The 19,265-nt window shown below is 51.2% G+C and overlaps 1 protein-coding gene across 3 annotated transcripts in view; it reads right to left on the minus strand.

Annotated features, from left to right (window-relative positions):
• Nucleotides 1-382: 382 nt before the first annotated feature.
• Nucleotides 383-19,265, minus strand: part of ssrp1a (structure specific recognition protein 1a) — a 31,886-nt gene continuing 13,003 nt past the window's right edge. Inside the window, exons 8-19 of one of the 3 annotated variants that reach the window (XM_042303094.1) lie at nucleotides 18,844-18,947; nucleotides 18,556-18,684; nucleotides 12,195-12,419; nucleotides 12,041-12,113; nucleotides 11,912-11,917; nucleotides 10,723-10,846; nucleotides 10,419-10,461; nucleotides 7,853-7,982; nucleotides 6,519-6,686; nucleotides 6,247-6,344; nucleotides 5,919-6,120; nucleotides 383-961 (exon numbers count right to left, since the gene is read on the minus strand). In XM_042303094.1, coding sequence (XP_042159028.1) covers nucleotides 896-961; nucleotides 5,919-6,120; nucleotides 6,247-6,344; nucleotides 6,519-6,686; nucleotides 7,853-7,982; nucleotides 10,419-10,461; nucleotides 10,723-10,846; nucleotides 11,912-11,917; nucleotides 12,041-12,113; nucleotides 12,195-12,419; nucleotides 18,556-18,684; nucleotides 18,844-18,947 — 1,368 coding nt within the window. In that variant the 3' untranslated portion in view covers nucleotides 383-895. Of the gene's footprint in view, nucleotides 962-5,918; nucleotides 6,121-6,246; nucleotides 6,345-6,518; nucleotides 6,687-7,852; nucleotides 7,983-10,418; nucleotides 10,462-10,722; nucleotides 10,850-11,911; nucleotides 11,918-12,040; nucleotides 12,114-12,194; nucleotides 12,420-18,555; nucleotides 18,685-18,843; nucleotides 18,948-19,265 lie in introns of all 3 variants that reach the window. The other 2 variants (XM_042303095.1, XM_042303096.1) reach the window with 2 other exon arrangements.

The following is a 19,265-nucleotide window of genomic DNA, read 5'->3' on the forward strand; positions in this document are numbered from 1 at the left end:
CGCTAACGTCAAACTATCTACAACAAGCTCAATGAAGAGCCAGTTAACAGAAAGCATAAAGTGTGTGTACTTCTGCCTACGGTCATTTGTGTAAGTGGGCGTGTTAACGCGGTCCTCATCTGCCTCCGTTTGATGTTTCCATCTGATGTAGTTGCTGACCTCACAACATATTATAGCCAACTGTGTGTGTGTGAGCTTGTGGTCTTGAGGTTCATTTCAGGGAGGAGACCAGTCTCTATTGGTTTAAATCTCATTCCTCTACCTGATAGTCCTCCACTCATAGAAGACATTAATCCTCTCACCTGGCTCCATCCCAATCCTCCCAAATCTCCCCCCCACCCACCCATCTCAGTTCCTTTAACTCCCTCAAGTGCCCACAAACAATCACTCACATTTTATTTAAAAAAAAGATGTATTATTTCACTTTGAAAAAGACAAACTTGACATGGCAAATAAACAAAAACGCACAGAATTGCAGTTCTTAATTTCTCTAAACAGTTTAAAATCTCAAGACTGAAGACCCCTCTGCATGTCTCAGTGCTACTAAACTACAACCATCCCCATGGGGCGAATAGAATAGAACCCAGTAGAATCATGGGTAATGTAGTACATAATATGCTGTTGGATAGATCGGACTTAGTCTGTTGAAAAACCCTCTATTTAGCATCAGGAAAACAAAATAGTCTGTCAGCACAGCAAGAGGTATTGACTTTCTGAGAATGTGTAGGACATCAGAGCGGGAGAACAAATGATTGGTCCATTTAACGCTTAGTGTGTGTGTTTATATGATATGATCTGCGTTTCTTCGTGCACCGGTCACTGAGTAAACTTGTCCAAATGTTCCCTATTCGTTGCGATGCCTTCAGCAGGTCCAGCGAGGCTCCTCCCCCTCTCCTCAGTCAGAGTCCTCTTCAGAGCTGGGGGGTGTGGTCATCGCTTCCTCTTCTTCCTCCTCAGACTCCTGAGACAGACACAATGAGAGACAGAGAGAGAGAGACACACACACACACAGAGCGAGAGACAGAGAGAGAGAGAGAGAGAGAGACACAGAGAGAGAGAGACACACACAGAGCGCGAGAGAGACACAGAGCGAGCGAGAGACACAGAGCGAGCGAGAGACAGGGCGCAAGAGACACAGAGCGCGAGCGAGACACAGAGCGAGCGAGACACAGAGCGAGCAAGACACAGAGCGAGCAAGAGAGGCAGGGCGCGAGAGACACAGAGCGCAAGAGAGACACAGAGACCGATAGAGACAGAGCGCAAGAGAGACACAGAGAGCGCGAGAGACAGAGCGCGAGAGACAGAGCGCGAGAGACAGAGCGCGAGAGACACAAAGTGAGAGAGCGAGAGACAAAGCGAGAGACACAGAGTGAGAGCAAGAGACAGAGCGAGAGACACAAAGTGAGAGAGCGAGAGACAAAGCGAGAGAGCGAGAGACAAAGTGAGAGAGCGAGAGACAGAGTGAGAGACAAAGCGAGAGAGCGAGAGACAAAGTGAGAGAGCGAGAGACAAAGCGAGAGAGCGAGAGACAAAGTGAGAGAGCGAGAGACAAAGTGAGAGAGCGAGAGACAAAGCGAGAGAGCGAGAGACAAAGCGAGAGAGCGAGAGACAAAGTGAGAGACAAAGCGAGAGAGCGAGCGAGAGACAAAGCGAGAGAGCGAGAGACAGAGTGAGAGACAAAGTGAGAGACAAAGCGAGAGACAAAGTGAGAGACAAAGCGAGAGAGCGAGAGACAGAGTGAGAGACAAAGCGAGAGACAGAGTGAGAGACAAAGCGAGAGAGCGAGAGACAGAGCGAGAGACAAAGCGAGAGAGCGAGAGACAAAGCGAGAGAGCGAGAGACAAAGCGAGAGAGCGAGAGACAAAGTGAGAGAGCGAGAGACAAAGTGAGAGAGCGAGAGACAAAGTGAGAGAGCGAGAGACAAAGCGAGAGAGCGAGAGACAAAGCGAGAGAGCGAGAGACAAAGCGAGAGAGCGAGAGACAAAGTGAGAGAGCGAGAGAAAGCGAGAGAGCGAGAGACAAAGTGAGAGAGCGAGAGACAAAGCGAGAGAGCGAGAGACAAAGCGAGAGAGCGAGAGACAAAGCGAGAGAGCGAGAGACAAAGCGAGAGAGCGAGAGACAAAGTGAGAGAGCGAGAGACAAAGTGAGAGAGCGAGAGACAAAGCGAGAGAGCGAGAGACAAAGCGAGAGAGCGAGAGACAAAGTGAGAGAGCGAGACACAAAGTGAGAGAGTGAGAGACAAAGTGAGAGAGCGAGAGACAAAGTGAGAGAGCGAGACACAAAGTGAGAGAGCGAGAGAAAAAGTGAGAGAGCGAGAGACAAAGTGAGAGAGCGAGAGACAAAGTGAGAGAGCGAGAGACAAAGTGAGAGACACAGAGTGAGAGAGCGAGAGACAAAGCGCGAGAGACAGAGCGCGAGAGAGAGAGCGCGAGAGACAGAGCGCGAGAGACAGAGCGCGAGAGACAGAGCGCGAGAGACGAGACAGAGCGCGAGAGACAGAGCGCGAGAGACAGAGCGCGAGAGACAGCGCGAGAGACAGAGCGCGAGAGACAGAGCGCGAGAGACAGAGCGCGAGAGACACAAAGTGAGAGAGCGAGAGACACAGAGTGAGAGCAAGAGACACAAAGTGAGAGAGCGAGAGACACAGAGTGAGAGCAAGAGACACAGAGTGAGAGCAAGAGACACAGAGTGAGAGCAAGAGACAGAGTGAGAGCAAGAGACACAGAGTGAGAGCAAGAGACACAGAGTGAGAGCAAGAGAGACAGAGTGAGAGCAAGAGACAGAGTGAGAGCAAGAGACACAAAGTGAGAGAGCGAGAGACACAGAGTGAGAGCAAGAGACACAGAGTGAGAGCAAGAGAGACAGAGTGAGAGCAAGAGACAGAGTGAGAGCAAGAGAGACAGAGTGAGAGCAAGAGAGACAGAGTAAGAGCAAGAGAGACAGAGTGAGAGCAAGAGAGACAGAGTGAGAGCAAGAGACACAGAGTGAGAGCAAGAGACACAGAGTGAGAGCAAGAGAGACAGAGTGAGAGCAAGAGAGACAGAGTGAGAGCAAGAGAGACAGAGTGAGAGCAAGAGAGACAGAGTAAGAGCAAGAGAGACAGAGTGAGAGCAAGAGAGACAGAGTGAGAGCAAGAGACACAGAGTGAGAGCAAGAGACACAGAGTGAGAGCAAGAGACACAGAGTGAGAGCAAGAGAGACAGAGCGAGAGAGCAAGAGACAGAGTGAGAGCAAGAGAGACAGAGTGAGAGCAAGAGAGACAGAGTGAGAGCAAGAGACAGAGTGAGAGCAAGAGAGACAGAGTGAGAGCAAGAGAGACAGAGTAAGAGCAAGAGAGACAGAGTGAGAGCAAGAGACAGAGTGAGAGCAAGAGACACAAAGTGAGAGAGCGAGAGACACAGAGTGAGAGCAAGAGACACAGAGTGAGAGCAAGAGACACAGAGTGAGAGCAAGAGACACAGAGTGAGAGCAAGAGAGACAGAGCGAGAGAGCAAGAGACAGAGTGAGAGCAAGAGAGACAGAGTGAGAGCAAGAGAGACAGAGTGAGAGCAAGAGACAGAGTGAGAGCAAGAGAGAGAGTGAGAGCAAGAGAGACAGAGTGAGAGCAAGAGAGACAGAGTGAGAGCAAGAGAGACAGAGTGAGAGCAAGAGACAGAGTGAGAGCAAGAGAGACAGAGTGAGAGCAAGAGAGACAGAGTGAGAGCAAGAGAGACAGAGTGAGAGCAAGAGAGACAGAGTGAGAGCAAGAGAGACAGAGTGAGAGCAAGAGAGACAGAGTGAGAGCAAGAGAGACAGAGTGAGAGCAAGAGAGACAGAGTGAGAGCAAGAGAGACAGAGTGAGAGCAAGAGAGACAGAGTGAGAGCAAGAGAGACAGAGTGAGAGCAAGAGAGACAGAGTGAGAGCAAGAGAGACAGAGTGAGGCAAGAGAGACAGAGTGAGAGCAAGAGACAGAGTGAGAGCAAGAGAGACAGAGTGAGAGCAAGAGAGACAGAGTGAGAGCAAGAGAGACAGAGTGAGAGCAAGAGAGACAGAGTGAGAGCAAGAGAGACAGAGTGAGAGCAAGAGACAGAGTGAGAGCAAGAGACAGAGTGAGAGCAAGAGACAGAGTGAGAGCAAGAGACACAGAGCGAGAGCAAGAGACACAGAGTGAGAGCAAGAGACAGAGCGAGAGCAAGAGACACAGAGTGAGAGCAAGAGACACAGAGTGAGAGAGCAAGAGACAGAGTGAGAGCAAGAGAGACAGAGTGAGAGAGCAAGAGACACAGAGTGAGAGAGCAAGAGACAGAGTGAGAGCAAGAGAGACAGAGTGAGAGAGTAAGAGACACAGAGCGAGAGAGCAAGAGACACAGAGCGAGAGAGCAAGAGAGACAGAGTGAGAGCAAGAGACACAGAGTGAGAGCAAGAGACACAGAGTGAGAGCAAGAGAGACAGAGTGAGAGCAAGAGAGACAGAGTGAGAGCAAGAGACAGAGTGAGAGCAAGAGACACAGAGTGAGAGAGCAAGAGACACAGAGTGAGAGAGCAAGAGACACAGAGCGAGAGAGCAAGAGACACAGAGTGAGAGCAAGAGACACAGAGTGAGAGAGCAAGAGACACAGAGTGAGAGCAAGAGACACAGAGAGAGAGCAAGAGACACAGAGCGAGAGCAAGAGAGACAGAGTGAGAGCAAGAGACACAGAGAGAGAGCAAGAGACACAGAGCGAGAGCAAGAGAGACAGAGTGAGAGCAAGAGACACAGAGTGAGAGCAAGAGACAGAGTGAGAGCAAGAGACACAGAGTGAGAGCAAGAGAGACAGAGTGAGAGCAAGAGACACAGAGTGAGAGCAAGAGACAGAGTGAGAGCAAGAGACAGAGCGAGAGAGCAAGAGAGACAGAGCGAGAGAGCAAGAGACAGAGTGAGAGCAAGAGACAGAGTGAGAGCAAGAGACAGAGTGAGAGCAAGAGACAGAGTGAGAGCAAGAGACAGAGTGAGAGCAAGAGACAGAGTGAGAGCAAGAGACACAGGGAGTGAGAGCAAGAGACACAGGGCGAGAGAGCAAGAGACAGAGTGAGAGCAAGAGACAGAGTGAGAGCAAGAGACAGAGTGAGAGCAAGAGACAGAGTGAGAGCAAGAGACACAGAGTGAGAGCAAGAGACACAGAGTGAGAGCAAGAGACAGAGTGAGAGCAAGAGACAGAGTGAGAGCAAGAGACAGAGTGAGAGCAAGAGACAGAGTGAGAGCAAGAGACAGAGTGAGAGCAAGAGACAGAGTGAGAGCAAGAGACAGAGTGAGAGCAAGAGACAGAGTGAGAGCAAGAGACACAGAGTGAGAGCAAGAGACACAGAGTGAGAGCAAGAGACACAGAGTGAGAGCAAGAGACAGAGTGAGAGCAAGAGACAGAGTGAGAGCAAGAGACACAGAGCGAGAGCAAGAGACACAGAGTGAGAGCAAGAGACACAGAGCGAGAGCAAGAGAGACAGAGTGAGAGCAAGAGACAGAGTGAGAGCAAGAGACAGAGTGAGAGCAAGAGACACAGAGTGAGAGAGCAAGAGACACAGAGTGAGAGAGCAAGAGACACAGAGTGACAGCAAGAGACACAGAGTGAGAGACACAGAGCGAGAGACACAGGGCGAGAGACACAGGGCGAGAGAGCAAGAGACACAGAGTGAGAGCAAGAGACAGAGTGAGAGACACAGAGCGAGAGACACAGAGCGAGAGAGCGAGACACAGAGCGAGAGAGCGAGACACAGAGCGAGAGAGAGAGACACAGAGCGAGAGAGAGAGACACAGAGCGAGAGACACAGAGAGAGATAAACACAAAGAGAGAGATAAACACAGAGAGAGAGAGAGAGAGAGAGAGAGATATTCTTCACTGTGATAATCCCATCAATTCATCCTGTCAATTCATCCTATTGTTGCCATGGTGACAGTGCAGTACCTTGTCCCTGCTCTGGGGTTTGCCTTTGGCCTTCTTGGCTTTCTTGGCCTTCTTGCGTTCACCGTCAGATGAACTCTCCTCGCTGGAGATAAACTCTCGGCTCTTAAAGCTGTCGTTCCCTCCTTGCTCCTTTTCTTTCTCTCCTCCACCAGACTTCCTCTTCTTGTCCTCCTTCTTGCCTCCCGCCTTCTTCTTGCTCTCCCTGATGGAGAGAAATGGAACTCTAGGGTCAAGATGGTTGTAAGATTGAGGTTGTTATGAGTGTGTGTGTTAAGAGCTTCTATGTGCACCTGGTAGTGTGTGTGTGTGTGTGTGTGTGGTCTCCTACTTCTTAGCTGGTGTGGAGGAGCCTCCACCACTCTCTCTGTATTCCTTCATGGCTTTCTCATAGGTCTTTTTAGCCTCGTCTGCCTTCCCGTCCCATTCCTTGCAGAGACAAACCTTTTGTTATCAATCTGTTTTCCTAAATAATGGTTTAAATACAGAATTACAGTTCGCTAGGGTGACAATTATTTTATACAAAATTCCCAAACAGAAAAATGGGAGAGAGGAGCAGAATATGGGAAACAGAGAGTAGAGAAAGCATTCCCCCTCCTTCACCTCTTTGTCCTCCTTCCCAATCTGTTTCCACATCTCTCCTGCCTTCTTGGAGATCTCTGTGATGGAGATTCCGGGGTTTTCAGACTTGATGCGCTCGCGGCTGGAGTTGAGCCACAGCATGTAGGAACTCATCGGCCTCTTGGGGGCGTTCGTGTCCTTCTGCTTCTTCTAAAAGACAGACAGAGAGAAACATGAGCATAAATACATCCATTTTGGAAGTGCTGCCATAGGTCGAAAAGGTATATTTTTCTCTGATACAAGCATAATAAACAAAGATATTACTCATCTATTCCCCCTTCTTTCTCTCTCCTCTTTCCTCTTCTACTCCTTCTCCCTCTCTTCTAGATTACTCCTTCTCCCTCTCCTCTTCTAGATTACTCCTTCTCCCTCTCTTCTAGATTACTCCTTCTCCCTCTCTTCTAGATTACTCCTAATCCCTCTCTTCTTCTAGATTACTCCTTCTCCCTCTCTTCTAGATTACTCCTTCTCCCTCTCTTCTAGATTACTCCTAATCCCTCTCTTCTTCTAGATTACTCCTTCTCCCTCTCCTCTTCTAGATTACTCCTAATCCCTCTCTTCTTCTAGATTACTCCTAATCCCTCTCCTCTTCTAGATTACTCCTAATCCCTCTCTTCTTCTAGATTACTCCTAATCCCTCTCTTCTTCTAGATTACTCCTAATCCCACTCTTCTTCTAGATTACTCCTAATCCCTCTCCTCTTCTAGATTACTCCTAATCCCTCTCTTCTTCCTAATCCCTCTCTTCTCCCTCTCCTCTTCTAGATTACTCCTAATCCCTCTCTTCTTCTAGATTACTCCTAATCCCTCTCTTCTCCCTCTCCTCTTCTAGATTACTCCTAATCCCTCACCTCTTCTAGATTACTCCTAATCCCTCTCTTCTCCCTCTCCTCTTCTAGATTACTCCTAATCCCTCTCCTCTTCTAGATTACTCCTAATCCCTCTCTTCTCCCTCTCCTCTTCTAAATTACTCCTAATCCCGCTCCTCTTCTAGATTACTCCTAATCGCTCTCTTCTCCCGCTCCTCTTCTAGATTACTCCTAATCCCGCTCCTCTTCTAGATTACTCCTAATCCCTCTCTTCTCCCTCTCCTCTTCCAGATTAGTCCTAATCCCGCTCCTTTTCTCTCTCACCTCTTCTAGATTACTCCTAATCCCTCACCTCTTCTAGATTACTCCTAATCCCGCTCCTCTTCTCTCTCACCTCTTCTAGATTACTCCTAATCCCGCTCCTCTTCTCTCTCACCTCTTTTAGATTACTCCTAATCCCGCTCCTCTTCTCTCTCACCTCTTCTAGATTACTCCTAATCGCTCTCACCTCTTTGCGTGGTTTCCTCTCCCTCTTCTCTTTCACGACTTTGGCCTTCTTTGCAGGTTTCTTCTTTCCCTCATCACCGCTGCCATCCCCTCCACTGCCGCTGTCGCTCTCCGACGCGTTACTGTCATACCTGAGGGAGAGAGAGGGGAGCAACACTGTTAAACAGAGAGGGGGAGGGAGAGGGGAGCAACACTGTTAAACAGAGAGGGGAAGGGAGAGAGAGGGGAGAGAGGGGGAGCAACACTGTTAAACAGAGAGGGGAAGGGAGAGAGAGGGGAGAGAGGGGGAGCAACACTGTTAAACAGAGAGGGGAAGGGAGAGAGAGGGGAGCAACACTGTTAAACAGAGAGGGGAAGGGAGAGAGAGGGGAGAGCAACACTGTTAAACAGAGAGGGGAAGGGAGAGAGAGGGGAGCAACACTGTTAAACAGAGAGGGGAAGGGAGAGAGAGGGGAGAGAGAGGGGAGCAACACTGTTAAACAGAGGGGGGGAGAGAGGAGAGCAACACTGTTAAACAGAGAGGGGAGGGAGAGAGAGAGGGGAGCAACACTGTTAAACAGAGAGGGGGAGAGAGGAGAGAGAGAGGAGCAACACTGTTAAACAGAGAGGGGAGGGAGAGAGAGGGGAGCAACACTGTTAAACATAGAGGGGGAGGGAGAGAGAGGGGAGCAACACTGTTAAACAGAGAGGGGAAGGGAGAGAGAGGGGAGCAACACTGTTAAACAGAGAGGGGGAGAGAGGAGAGAGAGGGGATCAACACTGTTAAACAGAGAGGGGGAGAGAGGAGAGCAACACTGTTAAACAGAGAGGGGGTGGGAGAGAGAGGGAGAGAGGGGAGCAACACTGTTAAACAGAGAGGGGTGGGAGAGAGAGGGGAGCAACACTGTTAAACAGAGAGGGGGAGAGAAAGGGGAGCAATATTGTTAAACAGAGAGGGGGAGAGAGGAGAGCAACACTGTTAAACAGAGAGGGAGAGAGAGGGGAGCAACACTGTTAAACAGAGAGGGGGAGAGAGGAGAGAGAGGGGAGCAACACTGTTAAACAGAGAGGGAGGGGGAGAGAGGGGAGCAACACTGTTAAACAGAGAGGGGGAGAGAGGAGAGAGAGGGGAGCAACACTGCTAAACAGAGAGGGGGAGGGGGAGAGAGGGGAGCAACACTTAAACGGAGAGGGGAAGGGAGAGAGAGGGGAGCAACACTGTTAAACAGAGGGAGAGAGAGGAGAGGGGAGCAACACTGTTAAACAGAGGGAGAGAGAGAGAGGGGAGCAACACTGTTAAACAGAGGGAGAGAGAGAGAGGGGAGCAACACTGTTAAACAGAGGGAGAGAGAGAGAGGGGAGCAACACTGTTAAACAGAGAGGGGAGAGAGAGGGGAGCAACACTGTTAAACAGAGGGAGAGAGAGAGAGGGAGCAACACTGTTAAACAGAGGGAGAGAGAGGAGAGGGGAGCAACACTGTTAAACAGAGGGAGAGAGAGAGAGGGGAGCAACACTGTTAAACAGAGAGGGGAGGGAGAGAGAGGGGAGCAACACTGTTAAACAGAGAGGGGAGAGAGAGGGGGAGCAACACTGTTAAACAGAGGGAGAGAGAGGAGGGGAGCAACACTGTTAAACAGAGGGAGAGAGAGAGGGGAGCAACACTGTTAAACAGAGGGAGAGAGAGAGAGGGGAGCAACACTGTTAAACAGAGGGAGAGAGAGAGAGGGGAGCAACACTGTTAAACAGAGGGAGAGAGAGGAGAGGGGAGCAACACTGTTAAACAGAGAGGGGGAGAGAGAGGGGAGCAACACTGTTAAACAGAGGGAGAGAGAGAGAGGGGAGCAACACTGTTAAACAGAGGGAGAGAGAGGAGAGGGGAGCAACACTGTTAAACAGAGAGGGGAGAGAGAGAGGGGAGCAACACTGTTAAACAGAGGGAGGGAGAGAGAGGGGAGCAACACTGTTAAACAGAGGGAGAGAGAGGAGAGGGGAGCAACACTGTTAAACAGAGGGAGAGAGAGAGGGGAGCAACACTGTTAAACAGAGGGGAGAGAGAGAGGGGAGCAACACTGTTAAACAGAGAGGGAGAGAGAGAGGGGAGCAACACTGTTAAACAGAGGGAGAGAGGTATACTGTTCAACAGAGAGGGAGAGAGAGGGGAGGAATACTGTTAAACAGAGAGGGGGAGAGAGAGGGGAGCAACACTGTTAAACAGAGGGAGAGAGAGAGGGGAGCAACACTGTTAAACAGAGGGAGAGAGAGAGGGGAGCAACACTGTTAAACAGAGAGGGGAGGGAGGAGAGGGGAGAAACACTGTTAAACAGAGGGAGAGAGAGGAGAGGGGAGCAACACTGTTAAACAGAGGGAGAGAGAGGTATACTGTTCAACAGAGAGGGAGAGAGAGGGGAGGAATACTGTTAAACAGAGGGGGAGAGAGAGGGGAGGGAGAGAGAGGGGAGGGAGAGAGAGGGGAGGGAGAGGGGGGGAGGGAGAGAGAGGTGAGGGAGAGAGAAGGGAGCGAGAGAGAGGGGGGGGGCTGCTGAAGTAGGCAATGGGAGAGTGAGTGAGGGATGACGGGTAAACTCACTCCTCAGCGACATCACTCTCCTCTCCAGGGTTGAAAGACTCATCTGGTAAAAAGAGAGAACATCAGTAACACAGCTCTCCCCCAAACCCACTGCTCTCTTGGACAGCGACACAACTAGCTCACAATAGCCAGACCTACGACGTATTTAAATCTCTTCATGTATGAATGAGTCCCATTGAGCTCTATTAGGGAGTCCCTGATTGGCTGCGGGAGCTGTCAATCAACGGTCTGGCCACCCTATTGGCTGCGGGAGCTGGCACATAGCGGCCTGGCCACCCTAATAGCTGCGGGAGCTGTCACTCACCGGTCTCTTCGTCTGAGTCGTTGCTGCCGTCTCCCTCCTCTCTGATCTTGCCCTCGGCTTTCATCCTCTCCAGGTAGGCATCGTGCTGATCGTCGTCTGAGTCACTGTACTCGTTGTTCTTAGCCTTTATACCATGTCGGGGGGCAGCAGAGAGTCAGAGACTACACTACCCATGATGCTCCAACAAGGCCCTGTATCTCTTCCTATTCCAACACTTTACAATTCCTTACCTCCTTACCTTTAGGACTACTGCTGGGAATGGAGACTAGGGGAGAACCTCATTGCATTTCCTTGATTCCTCATGTCCTTAAAACCCATTGGATGAGAAGGTCAAAGACCTCTGACCTCATCTAATGTGTTTTGAGGAGGATTCGAGAGAGGACGCGAGGAATCAAGGAAATGTAATGAGATTCTCCCTAAGTTAAAAGCTAAGAAGCGAGACAAACAGGAGGAAGTGGAAGACATGATCCTTTGTAGTTCTTTACCAGTCAGGTGACCTCAAGGTAATAGTTTGTTGCCGTGGCGACTACCACCCAGGGCAACGGAGTGGGGCACTGATGGACAGAATGGGCTGTTTATATTACCAGAGAGCATTCTGGGAGTAAAAATCAGGACTTCGTGTATTTGGTTTAGAGGATGTGTTTCATCTTTCAGTTAACACACTGCAATGCCTTGGGCAATACATTAGTCAAGACAATGCAGGCAGCACCCCCCACACACAAACACAGCATGTTTTACTATCCTCGTCGGGACCTAAATTACATTTCCATTCAAAATCCTATTTTCCCTAACCCTAATCGTAGTCCTCACCCCTAAGCCTTACATAGATTTTCTGGGAAATGTCCCCACAACGGAGATTTTTCCCCCTCGTTTTACTATCCTTGGAGAATTTGGGGGATTTCCGGTCCCCATGAGGATAGAAGAACGAGACCACACACACACACACCTCTCTCTTTCACACACACTCTCCACAACACATCTGTGGATAAGCATAATCAGCAATCATATACTGATTAGTAAATCATTCATGGTTCTTCACTGAAATCAACCACCATGATTAGAATTATAGCTCCCCCCCAAAAAAACATACACAGACACAAGCCCCCCCCAACACACACACCATGCGAGCAGTAATTGCTCCAAACCAAAAATCAAGCCAACACTCCCACACCCCCGTAACCATACCAACCTTCTTCTTCAGGGGTACACAACAGACAGACAAGAAGAGAGTGACATCATCAATATTTATAAACACATCATTTATCTTGGAGAGGAGTTGAATGCATGTCCACCACAGTAAACATCTCCTAAAGGTTACCTCCTTGAATCCTCGGTTCTTGATGTGGAGTTTCTTGGCGTTGACAAAGTCAAACAGCTTCCCGTACTCTTCCCTGTGAGGAGAGAGAAACAGGAACCGTGAATTCTCGACACGGGAGCTTGTGTGCTGCGCGTTTCTCCGTCCCCTCTAATACCTCTCTATGCTGCTGAAGGTGAACTGGTTCCCCTGCTTGGTCTCCACCTCGAAGTCGAAGGAGCGCGTGGTGGTGGTGCCTCTGGCGAAGTTGACACTGGAGATCTCCTCGAAGCGCAGGTGAACGGGGGGCTTGTGGACGTAGATGAAGCCTCGCTCCAGCGGGTAAAGCAGGCCGGACTGAGCCTTGTAGGAACACGTTATACACTGGGCCCCAGGGGTGTTACTACAGGGGAGAGGAGGCAGACTCAGTTATTCTGAGGGACATCACACAGTGTCTCATGGCGCGTTTAGAATGTCATGCCTCGGCAGAGGAACAGTGTACAGGCCCAAAGGGTTTACACTGTAGGAAGAGAGGGGGAACAGTGTACAGGCCCAAAGGGTTTACACTGTAGGAAGAGAGGAGGAACAGTGTACAGGCCCAAAGGGTTTACACTGTAGGAAGAGAGGAGGAACAGTGTACAGGCCCAAAGGGTTTACACTGTAGGAAGAGAGGAGGAACAGTGTACAGGCCCAAAGGGTTTACACTGTAGGAAGAGAGGGGAACAGTGTACAGGCCCAAAGGGTTTACACTGTAGGAAGAGAGGGGAACAGTGTACAGGCCCAAAGGGTTTACACTGTAGGAAGAGAGGAGGAACAGTGTACAGGCCCAAAGGGTTTACACTGTAGGAAGAGAGGAGGAACAGTGTACAGGCCCAAAGGGTTTACACTGTAGGAAGAGAGGGGGAACAGTGTACAGGCCCAAAGGGTTTACACTGTAGGAAGAGAGGAGGAACAGTGTACAGGCCCAAAGGGTTTACACTGTAGGAAAGAGGAGGAACAGTGTACAGGCCCAAAGGGTTTACACTGTAGGAAGAGAGGGGGAACAGTGTACAGGCCCAAAGGGTTTACACTGTAGGAAGAGAGGGGGAACAGTGTACAGGCCCAAAGGGTTTACACTGTAGGAAGAGAGGGGGAACAGTGTACAGGCCCAAAGGGTTTACACTGTAGGAAGAGAGGAGGAACAGTGTACAGGCCCAAAGGGTTTACACTGTAGGAAGAGAGGAGGAACAGTGTACAGGCCCAAAGGGTTTACACTGTAGGAAGAGAGGGGGAACAGTGTACAGGCCCAAAGGGTTTACACTGTAGGAAGAGAGGGGGAACAGTGTACAGGCCCAAAGGGTTTACACTGTAGGAAGAGAGGGGGAACAGTGTACAGGCCCAAAGGGTTTACACTGTAGGAAAGAGTGTACAGGGGAACAGTGTACAGGCCCAAAGGGTTTACACTGTAGGAAGAGAGGGGGAACAGTGTACAGGCCCAAAGGGTTTACACTGTAGGAAGAGAGGGGGAACAGTGTACAGGAGGAAGAGAGGGGGAACAGTGTACAGGCCCAAAGGGTTTACATTGTAGGAAGAGAGGGGGAACAGTGTACAGGCCCAAAGGGTTTACACTGTAGGAAGAGAGGAGGAACAGTGTACAGGCCCAAAGGGTTTACACTGTAGGAAGAGAGGGGGAACAGTGTACAGGCCCAAAGGGTTTACACTGTAGGAAGAGAGGGGGAACAGTGTACAGGCCCAAAGGGTTTACACTGTAGGAAGAGAGGAGGAACAGTGTACAGGCCCAAAGGGTTTACACTGTAGGAAGAGAGGGGGAACAGTGTACAGGCCCAAAGGGTTTACACTGTAGGAAGAGAGGGGGAACAGTGTACAGGCCCAAAGGGTTTACACTGTAGGAAGAGAGGGGGAACAGTGTACAGGCCCAAAGGGTTTACACTGTAGGAAGAGAGGGGGAACAGTGTACAGGCCCAAAGGTTTACACTGTAGGAAGAGAGGAGGAACAGTGTACAGGCCCAAAGGGTTTACACTGTTGGAAGAGAGGGGGAACAGTGTACAGGCCCAAAGGGTTTACACTGTAGGAAGAGAGGGGGAACAGTGTACAGGCCCAAAGGGTTTACACTGTAGGAAGAGAGGGGGAACAGTGTACAGGCCCAAAGGGTTTACACTGTAGGAAGAGAGGGGAACAGTGTACAGGCCCAAAGGGTTTACACTGTAGGAAGAGGGGGAACAGTGTACAGGCCCAAAGGGTTTACACTGTAGGAAGAGAGGGGGAACAGTGTACAGGCCCAAAGGGTTTACACTGTAGGAAGAGGGGGAACAGTGTACAGGCCCAAAGGAAGAAGAGGGGGAACAGTGTACAGGCCCAAAGGGTTTACACTGTAGGAAGAGAGGGGGAACAGTGTACAGGCCCAAAGGGTTTACACTGTAGGAAGAGAGGGGGAACAGTGTACAGGCCCAAAGGGTTTACACTGTAGGCCCAAAGGGTTTACACTGTAGGAAGAGGGGAACAGTGTACAGGCCCAAAGGGTTTACACTGTAGGAAGAGAGGGGGAACAGTGTACAGGCCCAAAGGGTTTACACTGTAGGAAGAGAGGGGGAACAGTGTACAGGCCCAAAGGGTTTACACTGTAGGAAGAGAGGGGGAACAGTGTACAGGCCCAAAGGGTTTACACTGTAGGAAGAGAGGGGGAACAGTGTACAGGCCCAAAGGGTTTACACTGTAGGAAGAGAGGGGGAACAGTGTACAGGCCCAAAGGGTTTACACTGTAGGAAGAGAGGAGGAACAGTGTACAGGCCCAAAGGGTTTACACTGTAGGAAGAGAGGAGGAACAGTGTACAGGCCCAAAGGGTTTACACTGTAGGAAAGAGGAGAACAGTGTACAGGCCCAAAGGGTTTACACTGTAGGAAGAGAGGGGGAACAGTGTACAGGCCCAAAGGGTTTACACTGTAGGAAGAGAGGGGGAACAGTGTACAGGCCCAAAGGGTTTACACTGTAGGAAGAGAGGGGGAACAGTGTACAGGCCCAAAGGGTTTACACTGTAGGAAGAGAGGGGGAACAGTGTACAGGCCCAAAGGGTTTACACTGTAGGAAGAGAGGGGGAACAGTGTACAGGCCCAAAGGGTTTACACTGTAGGAAGAGAGGGGGAACAGTGTACAGGCCCAAAGGGTTTACACTGTAGGAAGAGAGGAGGAACAGTGTACAGGCCCAAAGGGTTTACACTGTAGGAAGAGAGGGGGAACAGTGTACAGGCCCAAAGGGTTTACACTGTAGGAAGAGAGGAGGAACAGTGTACAGGCCCAAAGGGTTTACATTGTAGGAAGAGAGGGGGAACAGTGTACAGGCCCAAAGGGTTTACACTGTAGGAAGAGGAGGAACAGTGAACAGTGTACAGGCCCAAAGGGTTTACACTGTAGGAAGAGAGGAGGAACAGTGTACAGGCCCAAAGGGTTTACACTGTAGGAAGAGAGGGGGAACAGTGTACAGGCCCAAAGGGTTTACACTGTAGGAAGAGAGGGGGAACAGTGTACAGGCCCAAAGGGTTTACACTGTAGGAAGAGAGGAGGAACAGTGTACAGGCCCAAAGGGTTTACATTGTAGGAGAGGGGGAACAGTGTACAGGCCCAAAGGGTTTACACTGTAGGAAGAGAGGGGGAACAGTGTACAGGCCCAAAGGGTTTACATTGTAGGAAGAGAGGGGGAACAGTGTACAGGCCCAAAGGGTTTACACTGTAGGAAGAGAGGAGGAACAGTGTACAGGCCCAAAGGGTTTACACTGTAGGAAGAGAGGGGGAACAGTGTACAGGCCCAAAGGGTTTACACTGTAGGAAGAGAGGAGGAACAGTGTACAGGCCCAAAGGGTTTACACTGTAGGAAAGAGGGGGAACAGTGTACAGGCCCAAAGGGTTTACACTGTAGGAAGAGAGGAGGAACAGTGTACAGGCCCAAAGGGTTTACACTGTAGGAAGTAGGAAGGAGGAACAGTGTACAGGCCCAAAGGGTTTACACTGTAGGAAGAGAGGGGGAACAGTGTACAGGCCCAAAGGGTTTACACTGTAGGAAGAGAGGGGGAACAGTGTACAGGCCCAAAGGGTTTACACTGTAGGAAGAGAGGAGGAACAGTGTACAGGCCCAAAGGGTTTACACTGTTGGAAGAGAGGGGGAACAGTGTACAGGCCCAAAGGGTTTACATTGTAGGAAGAGAGGGGGAACAGTGTACAGGCCCAAAGGGTTTACACTGTAGGAAGAGAGGAGGAACAGTGTACAGGCCCAAAGGGTTTACACTGTTGGAAGAGAGGGGGAACAGTGTACAGGCCCAAAGGGTTTACATTGTAGGAAGAGAGGGGGAACAGTGTACAGGCCCAAAGGGTTTACACTGTAGGAAGAGAGGAGGAACATAGGTGCATATTTTGCAAGTGATTCTGCGTGCGTGCGTTGGTGATCGCGTATGTGTTGTGCGTGCGCGCGTTGGTGATCGCGTATGTGTGTGTGTTGTGCGTGCGTGCGTTGGTGATTGCGTGTGTGTGTTGTGCGTGCGTGCGTACAGGGTTTGATCGCGTGTGCCCAAAGTGTTGTGCGTGCGTGATCGCGTGTGTGTTGTGCGTGCGTGCGTTGGTGATCGCGTATGTGTGTGTGTTGTGCGTGCGTGCGTTGGTGATTGCGTGTGTGTGTTGTGCGTGCGTGCGTTGGTGATCGCGTGTGTGTGTTGTGCGTGCGTGGGCGATCAGTGCGCGTGTGTGTTGTGCGTGCGTTGGTGATCGCGTGCGTGCGTGTGTGTTGTGCGTTGGTGATCGCGCGTGTGTGTGTGTGTTGTGCGTGCGTTGGTGATCGCGTGTGTGTGTTGTGCGTGCGTGTGTTGGTGATCGCGTGTGTGTGTTGTGCGTTGGTGATCGCGTGTGTGTGTTGTGCGTTGGTGATCGCGTGTGTGTGTTGTGCGTTGGTGATCGCGCGTGTGTGTTGTGCGTTGGTGATCGCGCGTGTGTGTTGTGCGTTGGTGATCGCGTGTGTGTGTGGTGCGTTGGTGATTGCGTGTGTGTGTGTGTTGTGCGTGCGTTGGTGATCGCGTGTGTGTGTTGTGCGTGCGTTGGTGATCGCGTGTGTGTTGTGCGTCTGTTGGTGATCGCGTGTGTGTGTTGTGCGTGCGTTGCTGATCGCGCGTGTGTGTGTGTTGTGCGTGCGTTGGTGATCGCGTGTGTGTGTTGTGCGTGCGTTGGTGATCGCGTGTGTGTTGTGCGTCTGTTGGTGATCGCGTGTGTGTGTTGTGCGTGCGTTGCTGATCGCGTGTGTGTGTGTGTGTTGTGCGTGCGTTGGTGATCGCGTGTGTGTGTGTTGTGCGTTGGTGATCGCATGTGTGTGTTGTGCGTTGGTGATCGCGTGTGTGTGTTGTGCGTTGGTGATTGCGTGTGTGTGTGTGTTGTGCGTGCGTTGGTGATCGCGTGTGTGTGTTGTGCTTGCGTTGGTGATCGCGTGTGTGTTGTGCGTCTGTTGGTGATCGCGTGTGTGTGTTGTGCGTGCGTTGGTGATCGCGTGTGTGTGTTGTGCGTGCGTTGGTGATCGCGTGTGTGTGTTGTGCGTGCGCGCGTTGGTGATCGCGTGTGTGCGTTGTGCGTGCGCGCGTTGGTGATCGCGTGTGTGTGTTGTGCGTGCGCGCGTTGGTGATCGCGTGTGTGTGTTGTGCGTGCGCGCGTTGGTGATCGCGTGTGTGTGTTGTGCGTGTGCGCGTTGGTGATCGCGTGTGTGTGTTGTGCGTTGGTGATCGCGTGTGTGTGTTGTGCGTGCGTTGGTGATCGCGTGTGTGTGTTGTGCGTGCGCGCGTTGGTGATCGCGTGTGTGTGTTGTGCGTTGGTGATCGCGTGTGTGTGTTGTGCGTTGGTGATCGCGTGTGTGTGTTGTGCGTGCGTTGGTGATCGCGTGTGTGTTGTGTGTTGGTGATCGCGTGTGTGTGTTGTGCGTGCGTTGGTGATCGCGTGTGTGTTGTGCGTTGGTGATCGCGTGTGTGTGTTGTGCGTGCGTTGGTGATCGCGTGTGTGTTGTGTGTTGGTGATCGCATGTGTGTGTTGTGCGTTGGTGATCGCGTGTGTGTGTTGTGTGCGCGTTGGTGATCGCGTGTGTGTGTTGTGTGCGCGTTGGTGATCGCGCGTGTGTGTTGTGCGTCTGTTGGTGATCGCGCGTGTGTGTTGTGAGTGCGTGCGTGCGTGCGTTGGTGATCGCGTGTGTGTTGTGCGTGCGCGCGTTGGCGATCGCGTGTGTGTGTTGTGCGTGCGTGCGTTGGCGATCGCGTGTGTGTTGTGAGTGCGTGCGTGCGTGCGTTGGTGATCGCGTGTGTGTTGTGCGTGCGCGCGTTGGCGATCGCGTGTGTGTGTTGTGCGTGCGTGCGTTGGCGATCGCGTGTGTGTCTGTGTGCGTGTATGTGTTGGCGATCCGGTGTGTCTGTGTGCGTGTATGTGTTGGCGATCCGGTGTGTCTGTGTGCGTGTATGTGTTGGCGATCCGGTGTGTCTGTGTGCGTGTATGTGTTGGCGATCCGGTGTGTCTGTGTGCGTTTACCCCTGGAAGTTTCCGGGCACAGTGATCTTCCTGTTGACCAGAGCCTTCATCACCCTGCTGACCATCTCATAGAGAGAGCCTGACATGTTCTTGCTGAGCTTCCCTTCATAACGCTTCTCCACCTCCTCCCTTCGGTGAGGGAGCGAGAGGGGCAGGAGAGGGAGGAAGAACAGGGGAGAGGGCCCAAAGAGAGAGGGGGAGAGAAGAGGGAAACAGACATTGTATTAAGTGTTCATTCTCCATCTCCCATGCGGTGTTGAGCTGCTGTCGTTTCCCTCTCCCACTCACTCGCTCATGTTGAGGGTAAGCTTGAGCTCCTCCTCCTTAGAGAAGTGCAGGATGAGGAAGTGGTAACGCGTCTGTCCCTGCTTAATGGGCGGGTCCAGACTGATCTACGGGGGGGGCGTAGAAGAAGACAGAATGATTATGAATCGAAGACAATGGCAAGGGCTTTGAAGTGAGAATGATTGCATTTACACTGTGTTGTCTGCACATTCGGTGGCCCCGACACCATCTTAACACAATCTACACTTGACTGTCAACCACTCTCCAATCAACACACACACACACACACACACACACACACACACACACACACACACACACACACACACACACACACACACACACACACACTCACACTCACACTCACACACACACTCACACTCACACACACACACACACACACACACACACACACACACACACAC

Source organism: Oncorhynchus tshawytscha, linkage group LG21, assembly GCF_018296145.1.
Source record: "Oncorhynchus tshawytscha isolate Ot180627B linkage group LG21, Otsh_v2.0, whole genome shotgun sequence".
NCBI classification, from domain to species: Eukaryota; Metazoa; Chordata; class Actinopteri; order Salmoniformes; family Salmonidae; genus Oncorhynchus; species Oncorhynchus tshawytscha.